General features: G+C 43.7%; 1 protein-coding gene across 16 annotated transcripts in view; it reads right to left on the bottom strand.

The window, feature by feature from the left end:
* NEDD4L (NEDD4 like E3 ubiquitin protein ligase) overlaps positions 1 to 18376 on the bottom strand; it is a 149927-nt gene that overhangs the window by 105584 nt on the left and 25967 nt on the right. For 11 of the 16 annotated variants that reach the window (XM_080571932.1, XM_080571931.1, XM_080571934.1 and 8 more), the window contains one exon: positions 6611 to 6684. In XM_080571932.1, the coding sequence (XP_080428058.1) occupies positions 6611 to 6684 (74 nt within the window). Of the gene's footprint in view, positions 1 to 6610; positions 6685 to 10113; positions 10132 to 13535; positions 13831 to 18376 lie in introns of those variants that run through there. The other 5 variants (XM_080571918.1, XM_080571927.1, XM_080571926.1 and 2 more) reach the window with 5 other exon arrangements.

The following is an 18376-nucleotide window of genomic DNA, read 5'->3' as shown; positions in this document are numbered from 1 at the left end:
ATACACTGCACTTTCACATTGGCACGTATGCCATCTTGTGCTCCTGAAACACTCCTCCAAAAGCTACTTCTATGAATCTGGCTAATTTCACATTTTACTGGGTAAAACTTTTGACTAATGGTTAATGCCAACAAAACATTTTAAGCCCTACACGAAACTCAATTTAAGAGTTCAAGTTTCATCTATTTTACATACAGGAGACCACTTTAAAGAAAATAAGAGTTACTGACAATAGATTTCTTTTTAAGCTGTTTATTAAACTAGCCACCAGAGGGAGCTTTACTGTGTACTAGGATAATACCTGTGAAGTGCTGTAGGGCAGTGCAGTCAGTTTATTATGGTCAGGTTATTAAAAAACAAAAAAGCTTGGTTAATTTTTGAGAGCAACTCACTTCGATTGATTTATCTCCTGTTAGAGCAAAAATAAGAGACAGAAAATAGGCTCTTTTTAAAACTCAATCCAACGTAGCACACGCGCTAGGACCTCCAGGGGTATAGCTGTGACAAGAATTTTTCCATTAGCTAGAAGAGCAGAACTTCAGTTGGACTGGAAATAGCAGTAGTGGACGTATTGGACTAGCTAGGAGGTAGCCATCCGCCGTCTGTATCATCTGCAAGGCACAGTCACGCGTGCTCCACGTCCATCACAAACCCCAGTAACAGCATATGCACGAACTAGAGAATTCAGCCCCATTTCAGGTAGACTTCTCAATAGGGATACACGATGTGATTTTAACATATCTCACCAGGAGCCTGCGTGGCCTAGTGCTAACACTATTAGTTAAATCACTGACCCTAGACCCAGGTAACATGAAAAGAAAAAAGGCTTGCGTCTTGCCTGTGTTTTTCAGGCTGCAGGCTTTTCAGAAAGGAGCAGGTAAAAGCAATAAACCCAGAGGGACTCATAACAAGCTACCATGTCATTAGAAGTGCAGCTTCCTATTAATGAAAAATGTTCTTAATTTTATCGGAGAAGCACTTTACTTTTCTCAACTTCCCGACAGCCCCAGTTTTCATTTACTTCATGATTCAGAAGGCAGCAGCAAGTAATATGTTCAGATATACCCTTTTACATATACACGCAACCCTTTTTACTTCCAAACCTTTCAGTTGAATAAGAACATCCACACCATGGGGTCTTATCTCACACAACCAATAACCACAGAATCATATAAATTCTATGATTGTAAATAATAATAATCAGAAGACATTGTATTCTTCTTTATACATACACATTCACCTTTATTACCTATGAAAGCATTTGTATGTGCATATGGAGAAACTGCATTTATAAAAAGCATGCCACAACTGTGCCAAATAACCCGAGAGGCAGCCCAGCACTACTTTCAATAGTGCTGTATTTCTTCTTTGTTTATTTTGAAGTGGAGTAGATGAATTCTAAATTTAAGTTAAGATATATAGTACGTAGTGATGCAATAATTTATCTCATGTTGTTCCAACGTGGTGTAAAAACAATGCTAAAAAGTAATTATATTCATTAGATTGGTCAATCTCTGGTGATAGTGAATAGACATGATCTATTCCAACAGCTAATACAAAATTATATACTCAGTACAGTGAGATGAGGGGCTGCTCTCCAGACCTTATAGGAATCCATGAACCCATGTTAAAAGCAGAAAAAGACCACCTCCTTGCCTATAGTTAATGGTATTCCTTTCCTATAATTCTGCGTAAAACACCACAATCAAACCCCAAGCCCACACTGGAAGTACCTTCAGATAAGATACATACTTGTCCACTCGGGCAGACTGTGCTCAACAGATAGCCTGAGTCACTAGGGAACGTGCTAGGGTCCAGAAATATGTAAACATATGCGGCATTCAGGAGAGGAAATTTCATTTTATTTTGCAAAGTTCTCTAGGCAGTAACTGCAGTTGTGTGCAGTGAAATGCACAGAGCAGCCTCAGTCACAATGGTACTCAAGGCATCATTCTAGTACGCAAGTAAAAAGAAAATAAATAATAATCTGTTAAGCATGTTCTGTAATTAAGATTAATTACATTATAATTTGTGTTACTTAATTGCATACAAGAATACAAATACTAGCTGAATTCATTAAGACAGCATTTAAGAAGTTTAGAGAGGGAATTAAGAGGAAACAAATGTCAAATTATGTAATACAGTCATGACAGGTGGTAAATACATATACATACTTGCAAACGCACTAGAGAACAACACAGCGTAGTGTTTTTTTCAGAGTTCAGCATGCAAAGCATTCACAAAATTCCAGTTTGTAATTACTATAGCCATTGGCATATATCAAAGACTAAGTCTTATAATTTTGCAGGGCAAAATGCAACACAGATTATAAAACAAACCAGTTATATCCACACCAACTAGCCACTTATGTCTACATCAACTAGATCTGTAGATGGAATTAATCACATTTAACCATCACCTTGGGTTACTTGGCAGCTATTTCATTTGACATTTACTATATACTGTGTCATTATAATCATAGTTCTATGAATTTCTGAACTTTCACGTATCATTATTTACTATCAAAATGATTTCATAAGCAGCTTCAGAAAAAAAAACCACTTTTCTCTAGTGCTGTACACTGGTAAGACTTTCCTTGGATTTAATCAGGCAAGAAATGGCTTTCAGACTGCAAGTCTACAGCTGGTGTTTTCTAATGGTAAAGTTGATTAAAAACTGTAAGGAAAGCCTACCGAAAGGCAGAACACAGCGTACGCCTTGTAGGTCATCTTTCACAGCTACGTGGTAACTCTTTATTCTGCCCCAGTGCAAACCACTGCGCGATTCAACCACGCGGAGGCAATCGGCTGCTGGGGCTGCACCTTTGCAATTTTAACACATTCTCAAATGATTTTAGGACAAACTCATTCTGAAGTTTGCAACTACCCAAAATATTTAGCACAGTCCCTTGGCCTCCTTTCTCCCCAGAAGAGCATTTATCAGGACCAGGAATTTGTCCTTAAAGCTTGGTGTCACGTATGAAGAGACCAAGAAAACAAACCCGTGTTTGCCCGTAACGCAGAACGTGCCCGCAGGCAGGCACGCTGGTCAGGAACAGCACACAGAAACCCGGCGTCTCACACCACGGGGCACGGCACAGGCTGCAACGTGCACGCGTTGAAGTCCTCGACCAGCCGCGGTGCTGTGTCTTTTGGTGCTGACAACTTTTCCCTTTGCTAAGTCAGTGACGAGCGCGTAACGCAACCCCGTCCACACCTGCAGCTGAAGGAACCACCAGGCATTTTCCTCTCTCTGTAAGGGTTCTGTGTTCCCCAAGGAAGGACAATTTACCTCCACACTTCCAAATGCCCAGCCTGCTCGTCCACGCGGAGCTGCCTCTGAACTTCATTCCCGCACCTCCCGGGCTGCCTCTGCCTGTGTGCGGCCCAGGGCACCAGGAGGTCTTCCAGGAGAGAAAGTGACGAACCCTCTCCCTGTTCCCTGCTCCACCCCGCCGCACAACTGGTCCCCAAGGCTTTTTGCACCCAACAAGAACACCCCCAAGCACATCCCGCTCGGTTATTTCATCCTTCGCCAAGTCTGCTAACGGTGGCCTCAGCGACTGCAAGCAGCACGCTCTGCCTTCACAAACTCACCACGTTTGCTTTCCCCTAAGATACCAGCTCGCCACTGGCTGTGTCCAGGAGTTACGCTGTCACACATTGCTTTCAAGCTGACTTTTGGCACTCATGAAAATTACTGATGGGAGAGGGAAACAGTGCATAGGGGGTTACATCTGCAGCAACAAAGAAAACCCAGCTAGCGCTAGTCATTGCTGTTTTCCAGGGATCCTGGACAGACAGTACACAGGAAATAACTATTTGGTGCGGCTGTAATGCCTGTAAATTTCCCACATCCTCTTGCTAAGTTCAAACATCTACGTACGCTGCTGCAGCTCCCCACAAACGAGAAGTGAACCAGCTACTCCAGGTGGGTTCCCAGCAAACCCGTTACTGGGCCAGTTACTGGGCCACAACCCGCTCCTGGCAGCCACATTAGAATGACACTACCTGGAGCAACTTACGCCATACTTAAGGTTCGAGCAGCACGAAACGTTAATATCTCAGCAAGGTATGCAAGGCCAGCAAAACAAACAGAAAAGTCATACTGAAACGTTAGCTCAACACGAAGCTTCCTGAACGCTTGTCAGCACCGCAGTACAAGCATTTCACTAAGCTTACAGGGTGTGAATGCTGGTAGTTTCACTTTTGCTAGAGAACTGCTTAAAACAAAGTTATAAACATAAGTTGGGAATATGTTTTTAACTCCTCAGTTTCATGGAAATCCTACTGGCTTGAGACTAATCTACTTAAATATTTAAGGGCCACATCAACAGATCTCAGTTCAAATTTCACTTAGTTTTAAGGTTTTGCATTTTGAAAGATATTTGTTCCAATTTATCAATACCTAAGCAAATGTTAGGAGTTCTTTCGAATACGACACCTTAAATATTCACAGAAGTTCTTTGACAAGTACGCCCAAAGGAGATACTACAATGCCACGGATTCAGCTGTAAAGTTTCCAACGTGTCCTTTAATGAATCAAATGAACACTAGAAAGATTGCCGCTTCTCTCAGATTACTTCTGGGGATTTGCGTGCTCCACAGCACTTCACTATTTACATAGAAGTTCCATTTAAATGGGTTGACTTGATATTTCAGCCACTAGCTTTGCTTTTTTCAAAGAAGCGATAAAGTTCAAAGCTCCAGAAATACTGAAAAAACAAAACCCAGCCAATTAATTATATCAAGTAAACCGAAACTATGTAACAGCATGAATAGGCCAAATTAACTGAGGTAAAGAAAAAGCAAAGTTAGTATGTACATATGGCAATTCTAGGGTTAGTATTGATAATAAAAAAAATTGCTTTTTCTGTGCCTTAGCCTTATCTCTTCTCTGGAATTTGCTCCTCCTCTCCTTCCCTTTGGTACTGCAGCATCTCAACGCCAACTGCGGGCGCAGGTGACAAGCGGGAGTTGCACAAGGGATCTGCTAACGCCGTGAGCAAGCAGCAGCACTCTGACAGTGTGACCCAGCCACGCTATCAACAGGACTACCTGGGCTCTACTTCGCAAGCACTGTGTGTCCAAGTACATCTACGTATAAGCTGCCTCTTTTGTTGCTTGTGGTCAGCATATCAAGATGACCTTCAAAACAGCACATTTAGGGGAAGAAATAAAGCTTTGTCTTACCATATTTCTGCACACAGTTACCAAAGGAACGTTTGTTGGAAATTTCACAAAAAATTAAAGTTGATTAAACTTTTAATTGCTGCTTTCATGTAGTTTCAAGCTAGATATGCAAGCTAATGAACAGTTTTTAAGCATCATTCGAGAGATACAGGAAAGTCCACAGGGAGGCTTGTTTATACATTAAGAAATTAGAGTAATTTCAATAAGAGCTAAATTGGATACCATTGATTTCAAACCAATTTAAAAAAAATGTAAATAGATTGGAGCATTTGCATTAAAGAATTTCCTCACAGTTGGGGGAGACAGAATGTCAAACCTCAATTAGCCTTCAGAAAAAAATATGTTTACTGATCATTTCTGGCTTCAGAACCAGCTTCTCTCTCAATTACCACTATCTGATTGGATTCTTTAGATCATTATTTGTACGACAAGCCTAGACTTGGAAAAAGCCTATTTTTAAACCTGTGACCAATTCTTTCAAAATAAAAGTCTTAAAAACGCACAGAGTGTCTGTATTTGCATCTTTCCACGCTACCATTTAAAACCAGTTTTCTTGTTTGACAACTGTTACTTTGGCCATAGACCACTGTTTGCTCCATCTTCGGATATAAAGATGAACAGGGAAACAATCATACGAAAACTGCCTGATGTACTCCAAAAACTTACCTTGCCCCTGAAGTCCCCAGTTTAAAACTCAAGATGATTAAAGACTCAACTGGAAATAAAACCCAGGCCTGTCACAGCCTAACAGAAAAGTACCAAATCAGCACAGTCCACGCTGAACTCTTTTCTACATTAGCACTTACTACTAGCCTTCTTGTGGCATAGGCTCAACAGGTAAATATGCTTTTATTGCCTTGCTCTTTTAAGGTACCATCCTTACGAACTGCAGCAGTGGCACCTGGACACATCTGAGAGGCCAAGAAAATTCACAGTCTGCCTATTCAGCCAGACTTCAACACTTGGCACCAGAGTCCTAAAAACCAGTAGGGAAAGTGGAGCTTTGCAAAGCAAGACAGAGGGTGCTGCTGGCTTTTGGTCTTTCCTACGCTACGTGGGGCGTATGGGGAGGTAGTTGGGAGTAATGTTAAATATTGCCACATACTGCTTGAGTCTGAGCTGCTCCTCACCCCCTGACAGAGCTAAGGCAGCTGGTGAGCTAAGGAGCTAAGCTGGTAGACCTCCAGGGGCAGAAGAGGGCACAAAGAGTCACTGCTGTGATTAATAGCTTTCTTGCCAGCAGACATCACACAGTTTGCATTGGTTGTAAGCGAGTAATAGGATCTCTCCTATTTATTATTATTTATTTATTATTTATTATTATATCCTACATTTATTGACAATGAATTATAAAGTATCCTTGCTCTGATACACTTACTCTGTTTAAAAGCATAAAATAGTCAAAGCAGAACACGTACCTGGCTCCAAAGATGTCTTTTTTTGCTAGGTCAATGCCAGAAACCACCTTTACCCTGAGGATACGAGACTCCTCCTATTAACCAAAAAAAGAAAAAAAGAAAGTAGGTTTAATATTTATTCCATAATTGATTTTGAAGACCACCACTTCACAACAGGTTAACCTGTGAATGAACACTCACAACCTTTAGATAGTATGAGTCTTCCTCAGGTAGGATTTTGGAAAAAAAGCCTCTCGGAAGGATATACACATTTTATCTACCAAAGAATAGCAACATGAAAAGCATCTGACTACAGTAGAAGTTGTTAAGAGTTAAATAAAGGCAAAGTATCAGTAGATACTAATAACAACATAATAGTAATAATGTTATAATAATATAAATAACAAAAGGTAGAAGATAACTTGCTGAGCAGTGCCATTTCAAACCTTAAACGATCCAAACTCCACAGAAATTCATTCTGCCTAGACTCTAAATCTGTCTCTTCAAACACAAGAGAGTATTTGAAAAGAGAGAAAATATTTGTAACGGTTTTGTCCAATAATGCTAATAATCCTAGCTGAAGGATGTCTAGGGTTTAAAAAAGGTACAAGAGTAAAATTAAATTCTTAAAATAGAGTTGTTTAAGCCTGTCTCATCACCTCAGTAAAAAAAAAAAACAGCTTTTAGTGACAAGCAGCAGTTTCAGACGATGCATGTTGTCTATTGTCTTGCTTATGTATGCACAGATTGTAGGACAGCTGACGTCCTGGTGGACATCGACCCGACACTCAGTTTATCACCTTGTTACGTTCAGCTCCCGAGGAACACTGGTGTCAACAGCATCTTTTTTCACCCTGTTTGGCCCGTTTACTTTTGTTACACAGATGCCACTAGAATTAAATCTGGAAAAGATCCTATGGAAACAGGTTTTGCAGTCACACCTATCAGCTATCCACCTTTTTCTCCTCTGATAAGCATTCCAGAGCTGCGAGATACCAGATTCAGTTACAGTAATTTGAGACTCCGTTCCTTGAAGCTTGTTCAGGAAACAATACCGTTTTCCCACAGGTTTATCCTGGCACGACCACACTACACCTACTCTATTTGCTTTAGATAGCTAAAAGGGAGACACGGGCTTGTTAGCCGTACCTGAGATTTTGGAGATTATTAGGAAGGTCAGAAACACCCCAGAAGCAAATGAAAGAAACGTCGAGGCTGGTCCTGTTCAGCCCGTCCGCAGAGAGAGTCCCGTCCTAACACACACCCCGCCACGTCGTTCTGTTGCCTTGAAACAAGAATTCAAGGCTTTAAATCTTTTCTGAAAATTTGTTTGCTGGTATCTTTTCCGGAAGGACTTACACAGTCCTGTTTCCAAATTGGGAAAATAGGATCTTTTGGGCCCAAAAAAGTCCTAGGACTTACCAGATAGGTAAACGAAACAGTACAGGAAAAACAACATTCAACGGAGTTCTGTTAGTGGATACTGAAATGAATGCACTTTTTCATAATTTAAGCACTGGCACTGATGGATTGTACAAAGTTATCTTTGAGGCATTATAGAACATACATGATTCTATGATCTTCAAGAGTGGTTTTAATTGACAAAAGGCAATGAACTTGAAAATTACGATCAAGAAAATTCCTTAAGAGGAAGCAGGATAGAAAAACTGTCAGAAATGCAGACAAATCTGAACTTACTGAAGAAACGAAGGATAAGAATTTGTAATATTAAGTGAAGAGGGACCAAAAGAGGGATTTCTAACAGTAACTTTGTCACGAATGCTACTCAGACTTTCTCCCGTGAAGTCTAGCATCAACTTTGCTGGAGTGGCATCTTATTTCTGCACTAACATCACCTCAGCATATTAATTGAATCAAACACTGCATGACTAAATAATAATAAAATCACAGAACCAGAGGAAGGCCAAATAGTGGATAATCGCTAATTCAGGGTCTGCAAGACAGAAAAGATGATCCTCCAGAAATCTGAAACAGATTTTCAAAAACATACCCAAAGTCTCACTTCATGCTATAAAGTACACAAAGATATGACCCTGCTCCCACTCCGCATACATGCTGCTCTCAGCCTCTGCTAAATAATCCATTTTACCAAGCAGGAAAGACAGTGCTTCTGCATGTATATGTTCAAATTTTCATATGCATGAAATAAACGTAACACTTCAAATATAATTAAAACATCTCAAGTGGTAACAAGGCTTCATCTATCTACACTCAGTTTTTTCCTTTGGTCAGCAAGGTACTTTCTTAAACCGCTATTGCATGCAATGAGCAAGGTGTATTTTGGACGGCAGCAAATTTTCCTGCATTAGCATGACACTAGATATGCACTGGTCTGAACCACACAAGGAGCCGTTCAGATAGCTTGTCTGCTAAACAATTCTCTTGTAATGCACTGAGCTTATGTAATTTTTTGTTAAGAGTATTCCCAAAAGCAGCATAACAACAGCAGCACAAGCATGTGGATGCATACACCAGCAATACAACAAAAGACTATTCCGTGTCACTTGACTCCCCAAAGCCTCAAATTGCACAGCTGAAAGGTGCCCACACGAGGCTTGCTCAAGCTTCGCCGCTGGTAGTAGTGGGTACCAGCAGCAGGAGCATCTCCCAGCTTCCCAGGCAGACACCTCCGGTTTTTATCTCCGCTAATCTCCACTTCCTCAGCTGGGAACGCTGGGAGGAATAGTAAGACTGAAAGGCAGAAAAAGTAAGGTTTTCATATTCTTCTGTTTGATTCTCACATCCCTTTTTCTTTTATTTATCTGCAAGTACGCTGTGTCTAGGTCGAGGAAGGAGTTAAATTTTCACAGCAATAGAGCGCATCCATCAAAAGTCAGATAAAGGATTGCTTAGCTAGGCACAACAGGAAACTTGAAACGGCATCAACTACCTGACAGGTTTCCACTCCTCCTTTTCTCTGAAAGGCTGGGCAAGAAAAAGAAAACTGGGTTTTGGTTTGCTTTCTTGCAAACCCAGGGAACAACGAATGCCACAGCGGCCAGGACAAGATCGCTGCACACGGAAAAATTCTGAGACAGAAAGCCCAGGATGCAAACCCCAGATGAAGTGATCCCTCCTCAGCTTTGAGCCTGGGCTAATCTTTAGCTAAGGAGCACTTTGGCTTGTTGATATTACCTGCATGTTTACACATACATTTCTTTCAGTGGAAAGTGCCAACTTAAACAGCTCTCCCTCCAGTTCACTCCATTCCTGCCTAGGTTTTTCTGAACCTAGGTCGACACCTTGCAGCAGTGCAGCCCACAAGCAGCGCGCCAACAAACCAAGCACCAAGACCAGAAATTTGAGACTTCTGTCTAGAGCACCCAATCATACTCAGTAAACTCAGAAAATGCTGACTACCCTTTAAGCCCTCATGTAGAAGCACAAAGAATGTTTTAAGCGAGTTACGTGTCATCTGAACACAATCTCCAGATCAATATTTAGAAACAAAGACATTTAACGCTCACTCCAGAACTAGGTAACTACGAACCAAGACCACTTACCAGTGAAGCCAAGACCTCTTGGGCTCACTGTTTATGCTCTGCACAGTGTGACTGGTGCCTCTGAAAAGTACAAACCCTGAGTCAGGAACCCAGCGCAGCAAAGTCCAGGGCTACCTAGACATAGTTACGTATACAAACACCAGCACCCGGCCTGACGTATCCTGCAGAGGCTGGGTTGACTGTGTTCAGCGTGCAGGAAAACCCCAGATACAAGTACAGAATGGGGTGAGGATACAAATCTGGAGGGGTAAGGAGAGGCGATATACCTGCTGGGGAGCTATGGGTCTTCTTGGGATCCTATGCACAAGAAAGTAGGTGTGCAGCGAGGATGATGGACGCTTGGAGGGACTTACAGCTCGTGTCCTGGTTTGCAAGTTGGGTACATGAACAGGACCATGCAGAGCTGGTTAACAAGGTTGATCTGAGAAGAGGTACCTATGCCCAAAAGCTTGTCTACTTTTTCCAACTACAACTGCAATCAGTGTAACAAAATATATTCTAATAAAATGGCTGACTCCACTTATAAATCTTAACTTGCTGAGAACAATCAACCTTACGAAGGACTTCACATGAAGTGATATGCCAACAAGCAGAAACACGACCGTAAACTGTGTAGGCATCACCGACAGACACAAATCCAGCAGAGCGCAATTTATTGGCAGTTAACTATCTTGACTGAAAGACTTTCATAGATAATCAATCATCTGACACATTCTCATAGCGGTTTTTCCCAACACAAACTTCCACCTTCTGGCAACTCTGACATCCCTCTGAGTCAGCAGAGGCGGCAATCACCACCAAACCCACGGCTCAGGCTCAAGGACAAACCTTGGGATGCTCCCTCCGTCCCTCCCCACACACACCCAGGCAGCTTGCTCACTCAGGACCCTGCCCCATCGTTCCACCAGCAGCCAAATTTCCCTTCTTGCAGCATCCCCAGGACCAGGAGACAGGAACCATGGAGGTGGGGTACAGTAAGGGACAGACGAGAGTAGCAAAGCTGAGGCCACCCGACAGGAACCCTGTCCTTACTGGAGGACTTGAGCGATTTGGAAGCCATTTGCTGCTCGAGTTGCCATTCCCTGCCAGGAACAGGCAGCAGTCCACAAAAGCACTCTAGAAATGGTACATGGTCCACATTTCCCCATTGGGCCACCCTAAAAATCTATCCAAAGTGAGTTAATACCTGGTGTTCCAAGGTCACTTCACATTTTCATAGCTCTGCTCCAAGGCAGCAGGAAGCAACCCCTGCACTGGCCGCACGCTCACACTGCTTCCAGCGGCATCCGCCCTGAGGCGGACAGCAATGTGGGAGCATTTGAGATCAACAAGATCCCCTTCCCTCTCCCCACCTCTCCATTGCCACGGATGGGAGCTTTTGACTTGGATTCCTTCCTCTTCATTTTGTATTTAGTAATCACACAGAACTGGTCCTTAGATGATTTAAAAGCTATGATACTGACAGTGATTAATAGCAGCAACTCATCTACCGTGCCCATCTTTAAATCACTTCTGGTAGTCTTGCTAAGTGGGCATTTTAAAAGGCACTCTTCTGATGCTGCTCACAGTTCAAAACATTTATCAAAGAAATGCTTGTCTGGTGATAAGATTAAAGTATATTCCCCTTCTGTACAATTGCCACGCTGTCTGGAGGAAATAGCGTTAGCCACCGACAAACAGCCAGCTAGATGAGATGGACACCTCACTCGGCATTTTTCCTTTGTATACCACTGAATCCAGTTCATTTTCAGAAGAACGTACCCTAAGCTTTTTTGAAATTCACCGTTTAGGAGAGGAGTTAAGCCCACCCCAGCAAGGAGTGTTTCTATTGCTGTACCCCTGCCCACAGTGTGGCATTCCCCACTGGAACTGCTTTCCTCCTCGCTGGGCTCTTCAGCTACGACACAGAAGACCTCACAACTCGGTGCTAGGCTGTTCACAGTACGTTGCCTACAATACGTCTTGCCCTTCTAGTTCCTAGAATTCCCCATGCCTCGGGACTGGGGTTGTCAGCAGCTAAGCAGTAACATGCTAATGCTTTTGAAGCCTCGCTTGTCAAAGCTCTCTATGTTGTCAAAGCTCTCTATGCCTAAACTCTTTCTACCCTCACCCCGTAACCTTAGCCTCACAACATGCTTCAGCAGGGACACCATAAAGCGCTTGGTTAGGTATTAATGTGGAGTTCCACCGGTAACCACATTCATACTTATTTCTGCTTTGTCCAATGATTAACGTGAAGTTTATGTATTCTTGCCTCCCTGGAAATGTCAGAGGTTACATACTTTTCTTCTTTGCTGAAGGATAATCTTTACACAGACTGGGTTCTCTCACCTGGAACTCACTTTGCCATTTCAGGGACGCTGACTTAGGTGGGACCACGTCAGCCAATAAGCGGCCACCTGTGACGAAAACCAAAGCCAACCACGCAGCAAAAACTAGATTTCACCGACAGCAAACAGACCCCAGCACACCTCCCAGAACAGGTGGGAATACAGGTATGCTTACAGATTTGAGACTTTGTGTACTTATATTTACATATCCGATTCATATTTTAAAATTTGCATTAAATGCACTTCCTCCAGGTGCTCTGAAAAGCAAAGTCATTTGTAAGACCTATTAAAACATTCACGTAAAAAAAAAAATTAAAATCCCTCCAGCTCTTAGATTAATAAAATATCCCAGAGCTGGGAAGTTCACGGAGAAGTTAGAGGCACTGAGGAAAGAACGCAGGTAAACAGAGCGCCCTGGCCTGCCCGCTCCTTCCCCACCCCTTCAGACAATAACCCAGCAGAGATAATTCAGTCCGCACCAACTAAAGCAAGATGGCTATGCTATGCAAACCAACTTGAACAAATTTCGGAAAATGCATTCATATGTTTTGAACACACACAGACAGAAATCCACAGCAATCCAGCCTGATAAAAGAAAAACTAGATTTCAGCTTCCTGTAGGACAGAAAATCCTACAGAATTAGAACACGCATTAAGAGAACAGCACTGAAATAATAATCGATATGGGTATAAAATTAGAAGCCTGGCCTTTTTTTTTTTTTTTTAAATGAACAGACAAGTGTGAAAGGCAGACGAAGTTTGGATCGATGCAAACTAGTATTTGAACAGATGCCACGCAGACCAGAGAAGTGACGCGCTGAAGATTTAATGTGTTCTTCCACAATTACCTAGTGAAAGGTACATAAAATCAGCTACAAGTCAAATCTCTCAAGCCGGACAGGTTTCCTTCAGAAACACGCCACAGATGTCTGAGGTGCAGCAGGTATTTCCTCAGCAGCACAAGCCTCGGGCAGCCCTCCTCGCGCCTACTGCAGAGGCCTCGGAATCAGGCGGTCACACTAGCAGCTGGGGAGCGCAATTCAGACCTCACCCAGACACACTGCCTGAGCAGGGAACGAAAGGCAAACTTACCAGGCACTTCGCCGTCTCCTTGGTGCGAGCCCTTTACGTGCAGGGAGACGGCGTTCCTAGGAGCGCAGCAAGGCCCGGCCGGCTCCAAAGCGCCCTGAGCAGCAGCAGTCAGTACACGGAAGTTTCTCCGTGGAGGCAATAAATTGCCATCACCAAGGCAACAAGGTGAAAGGACAGCAATCTAGTGTTTCACCTGAAGAAAGCTTAAGGTGAAATGCTGTTTGTTTTCTTTCCCCCTCTGTATACAGACATTTTTGATTTCAAACCAAGATAGGAGTCAGCGAGGTAAATTTCCACTGACTGGAATGAAAGAAACCAGATAATACTGGAAATTTACCTGCGCGCCAGAGACTGTGGATTCAGTTCCATCCACTGGGCACGTCCTCTTTATTTTTATTGTACTTAAAGGGTTGCAAAATATAACAGAATGGAAAAGACAACAAATCTTTAACTTGTTTTTAAACTCTTGGCCCTTTTGTTAATCTGAATAATAATAAAAAACAACACACACAAAGCCCCTGCTGTGCTGGATATAACAAAAATATACAAATACCCAAACAAACTGCTCTTTAATTCTCCGTATTATTGTGAAAAGTCAACTAGGACTTGCAGTTTCAAAACAAAATAGAATATTTTTCACCTACTTTAAAAAAAAAAAAAAGGAATATTTCCTTTAGCCAAGCTAACAGTGTTAGGATAATCCTAAATCTTTCAGCAACTGAATATGTGGAAGACAAATTAGATCACAGGAGAGCCATGCTGATTTTCACTTTGATTTGTTGGTGGATTAAACCAACCCACATTACAGCCGATTGCCCGAAAAGGCAATCCTGCCTTTTCTTCCCTGCAGAATTCTTAACACACATTGCACAAGGCAACACATTTAAAAACAGATCAACATATTTTGTCTGCGGCAGATCTTGAAATCGGAGGGATTGAACAGAAGCTTTCAGAGGAAGGAATGCTGTGCGACTGGGATTCTCCAGAGGAAGCCACCAGACTGAGGGGAGGACCGCCCATGCAGCAGGCAGTAAAGCCCGAGACAAGCTCCTGTCCTGCAGAAAGCAGGACTACACCGCTGAGCAGCACCTGCCTTCTCGTCCTCACACCACAAAGCCCCGAGCTTAGGGGGACCTGCTCTTTTCAAGACCAGAACAAGGTACGCTTTAGTCACCTCCCTGCACTGCTGCGCGATGAGCCCCAAGGGCCGGCAGGAAGGAAGGGGTGTTAAGCTCGGGGAAAGCTTGCACAAAGCCAAGTTTGTGCAGCGTAACCACAGGCTGTCAGGCTACGCTTAAATGGCCCTGAATATCCCAGAGCACTACAAAGTTATTGAACTAGGCTTTACTGAATACCTTGCCGAGGCCCAGGACCAGCAGGCCAGCTGATGAGGCCAACACCAGTAGGCAGGACGAGAACAGCAGAGCTCATGGAACCGTGGGGACCTTAATGCTTACGCAACAGAAAAACATTAGATGTTTCACAATAACAATTAGAGCACTACTCTTAGGCCTTAGGACTCTCAGAGGCAAAATATATTCCCATGTTCCTTGGTTAGACTGATACAGCTAGGGAAAAAACACCAGGCAAATTTTCAGGAAGGCATGAGTTGGTCTTAGCAGGGAAGTATCACTGTGCTGCCCTTATACGTGGACAAAACAACTGATGAAACTGAACTGAGCAAGTTAAAAATACACACGTCGGGAGCAAGGTATTCAGATCAAAGCGTATCAGTGACAGAGTTAGCAAACAGAACTCAAAACTGCCAGCCTAATGCTCTGACAGCAACCACACAGGCAGGCTCAAACCACAGAGCACTGAGCTTATGAAAATCTGCTTGCAGGGTATTTTACCACATTAAAAAAAAAAAACACACACACAAAAACAAACCAAGAAACCACAAGCTCCAGGTGATCCATTTTTATAAAAATCAGTTGAACTCCATGCAGCCAGATACACTTGAGCAATTTCAGCAAGCACGTTGAACTGGGTCACCTGTAGTCTTTGGAAATGCCTACACAAATGCAGAACTTGAAATGAATGGCCTTGCTGCACTGCAGTACGAGACCTGATTTTCCTTACTTAACGCTTAGATCTATTTATATCACTCACTAGAGGAATTCTAACCAACACAGTGTTTTCCGCACCAGGTAATTCAGCAAACTCTCCAGCAGGCTCATGCAGGCTGTGCAGATGTCTTCTAAGCCCAGCTGTGCCAGCAAAGGGAAGCGATTCCTATCCAACAGCTTTCTTCCCGGTTTTTAACGCCAGCAGAGGCTGCTGCCTCCCCTCCCCAGCTCAGGGAGCACCCAGAGGAGCCAGGCTGGGCAGCCAGGCTGACTGGCCTCCCTCGGACCGCCTCGGCCCAAGGGGTGCCGATTCCTCGCTGCCTCCCTCCCTCCTCAGCTCCTGGCGGTGTTGGGGCCCGCTGCCACCTGCGGTTCACCGGCCCAGCTCATTCTGCACACCTCCTGTGCCCAGCTCCACGCTCCCCCTTACCGCGCCAGCTGCACGAACGGGGCTGCCCCGAGAAGCTGGCAGCAGCAACCTCTGCGCAGCCACCGCCCACCTCTGCTGAAACGGCATCGTTTTGTAACGGCACCCGCGAGGAAGTTAAAAAAGCAGCGCGGTAGGAGAAAGGAGGGGACGTTTACTGAATCATCTGTATATGGCGGATTTTCAGCACAGGAATTTCTCTTCCTGAAAGAAGCCTCCATCTACTTTTCTCTGGACAAGCCAAGAGACCTATTTAATTGTTGATGGTAGCAAAGAAACATAAAAAGCAGTTGTGACATGTTGCTATTAAGAATCACGTACAAAGCTGCGACTAGGAGTTCGCAGGACATTTGCAGAAGTCGGTGAACTGAAAGTGACTCCCCTAAATGGACTTCAGTTTTAAGAGCGGAAAAAATAATAAAAAAAATCTTGCATCAGATATCAGCACCAACATGTTCTGCCCCCAAATAGAATATTTACTGAAAGTATAAACAGTGATTTCCTACTGTAAAATCTGTCAGTAAGGCTTTATTGCTGGTTTTTGGTGGTGGTGGTTTTCCTTGGGGGATACAGAAATTCAGCTGATTCTTTAAAACTTTAAGCTTTTATTCAACAAACATCTATTTCTGGCATGCAAAAATAGCCCTTTAAGCATGAACTACCATAAAACAAAGGAATGGTGCTTTTTACAAGTAGGATGATTACATTACGCTGGCCCTGACACTTGTAAAAGCTTTGCCAACCATGGAGAGTAAAACAAGGCCAGCTGCTTTAATTTCAGATGTTCCTTATCCTCGGGTCAGTGCCCAGACAGATCTATTACTTTCTATAGCATACAGAGTAGTACTCCAAAACTTATTAGTCAAAAGAGGAACACCAAAAATCCAAGCCGCTGACAAACATCCAACAATTTCACCCAGCAACGAAGCACAGCCCCAATCTCCAGTTCACACCTTGCAGTAAGAAGTTGCTGACAGATGCAAACCAACGTCGGCTAACAGGCAGTGGCACTGAGATGGCTTCAGAACTGTTCTTCCACGATAACCATTTTACAGTTCTACTTGGTAACCATCATTACGACATTTTGATCCAACTTCACACGGGCAGTCACGGGGGTAGGCTCTGGAGGAGCCTCCACACACAAAGCTGAAGGAAGGTTTTTTAGGAAGTCCAGCACGACCTCGAGGAAGCATTCTCTAATCGACTGCTGTCTTAAAAAACAAGCCCAGCCCCCACTCTCACGCCACCCACGAGTTTACTGAGGGCGCGCTCTGCCCCACCGTCCAGGCGGTCAGTGGTGGTGCTGGGCCCGGGACCGGGCCCTGGGGCACTCTGCCGGTTGCCGGCCTCCGGTAGCCTCGGGGCCGCTGCCCCCACCGCACCGCTCTGAGCTGAGCTAACGCCTTAAGAACCCGGGGCCATGCTCGTTATCGGCCCGTCTTTTATTCCTGCCATTTCACACACTTCAAAAGGCACCTTTACAGCTTTTATTGTTTCCTGTGATAGCACGAAAATAATTCTTAGCAGCTCCCCGAACACCGGGCAAGTGACCAGCCTCTAGCTGCACGCTGGGGATGTCGCTGGCCGCCTGCCGTCCCCCAGAGCAGCAGGAGGGAAAGCACCAGGCCTTCCTCCCGCTCCGCTCCCCAGGGAGGGGACCCTCCCGCTCCGCGCTGTCCTCACACGCGCTCCAAAAACATCATGGTATTTGTTCCAGAGTGGCAACTGCTTCCTACGTATATAGCATAATCTAAAAAACATTTGTTTAAAGCAAGTTTTATCAAAATTCTGATATCTTCTTTCTTTAAATACTGAGGGCATTGCTAGCTGTAATTAAAAAAGCCAGCGTTGATCGTCATCGTGACCCAAATTAACACTCACACTTCCACGGTGAAAAGCTAAGGAAGCGGTTCTAGGTAACAAACACTGCCGTCTTAGTTTAGGCACAGAAAACACACATTGAGAAGCGTGGTGTTGGTCAGTTTAGGTTTTTAAAGGCACAAATCTCTGAAGCCTACCAGGTTCAAAAGGCTGCCTATGCATACAAAGCGCACAAGAGAAGATCCCGTACCAAATGGGGGAGGTTTAGATGTGCTTCATTCCAGTAGCCCAACTGGTTGCTGACCGATCATGCAAGCATGTTTGTGTAACCACAATCTATATTCCTGTTAGATATTTAAAGATTTTAGACCATAAACAGTCAGCTTTATTGCTGCTGCATTGTTTAATGACAAGACATGCATTCAATAAAAATGTAATTCCAACAATAAACTGTAATTGGAGGCTTATTTCTATCCAAGATAACGTCAGCGATCTATTTAACTGTATGTGCCCACAGACCAAAG

This window comes from Anser brachyrhynchus (assembly GCF_964034855.1).
Source record: "Anser brachyrhynchus genome assembly, chromosome: W".
Lineage (NCBI taxonomy): Eukaryota > Metazoa > Chordata > Aves > Anseriformes > Anatidae > Anser > Anser brachyrhynchus.
The sequence above is the reverse complement of the archived record's forward strand: the minus strand, read 5'-3'. Positions and strand labels throughout refer to the sequence as shown.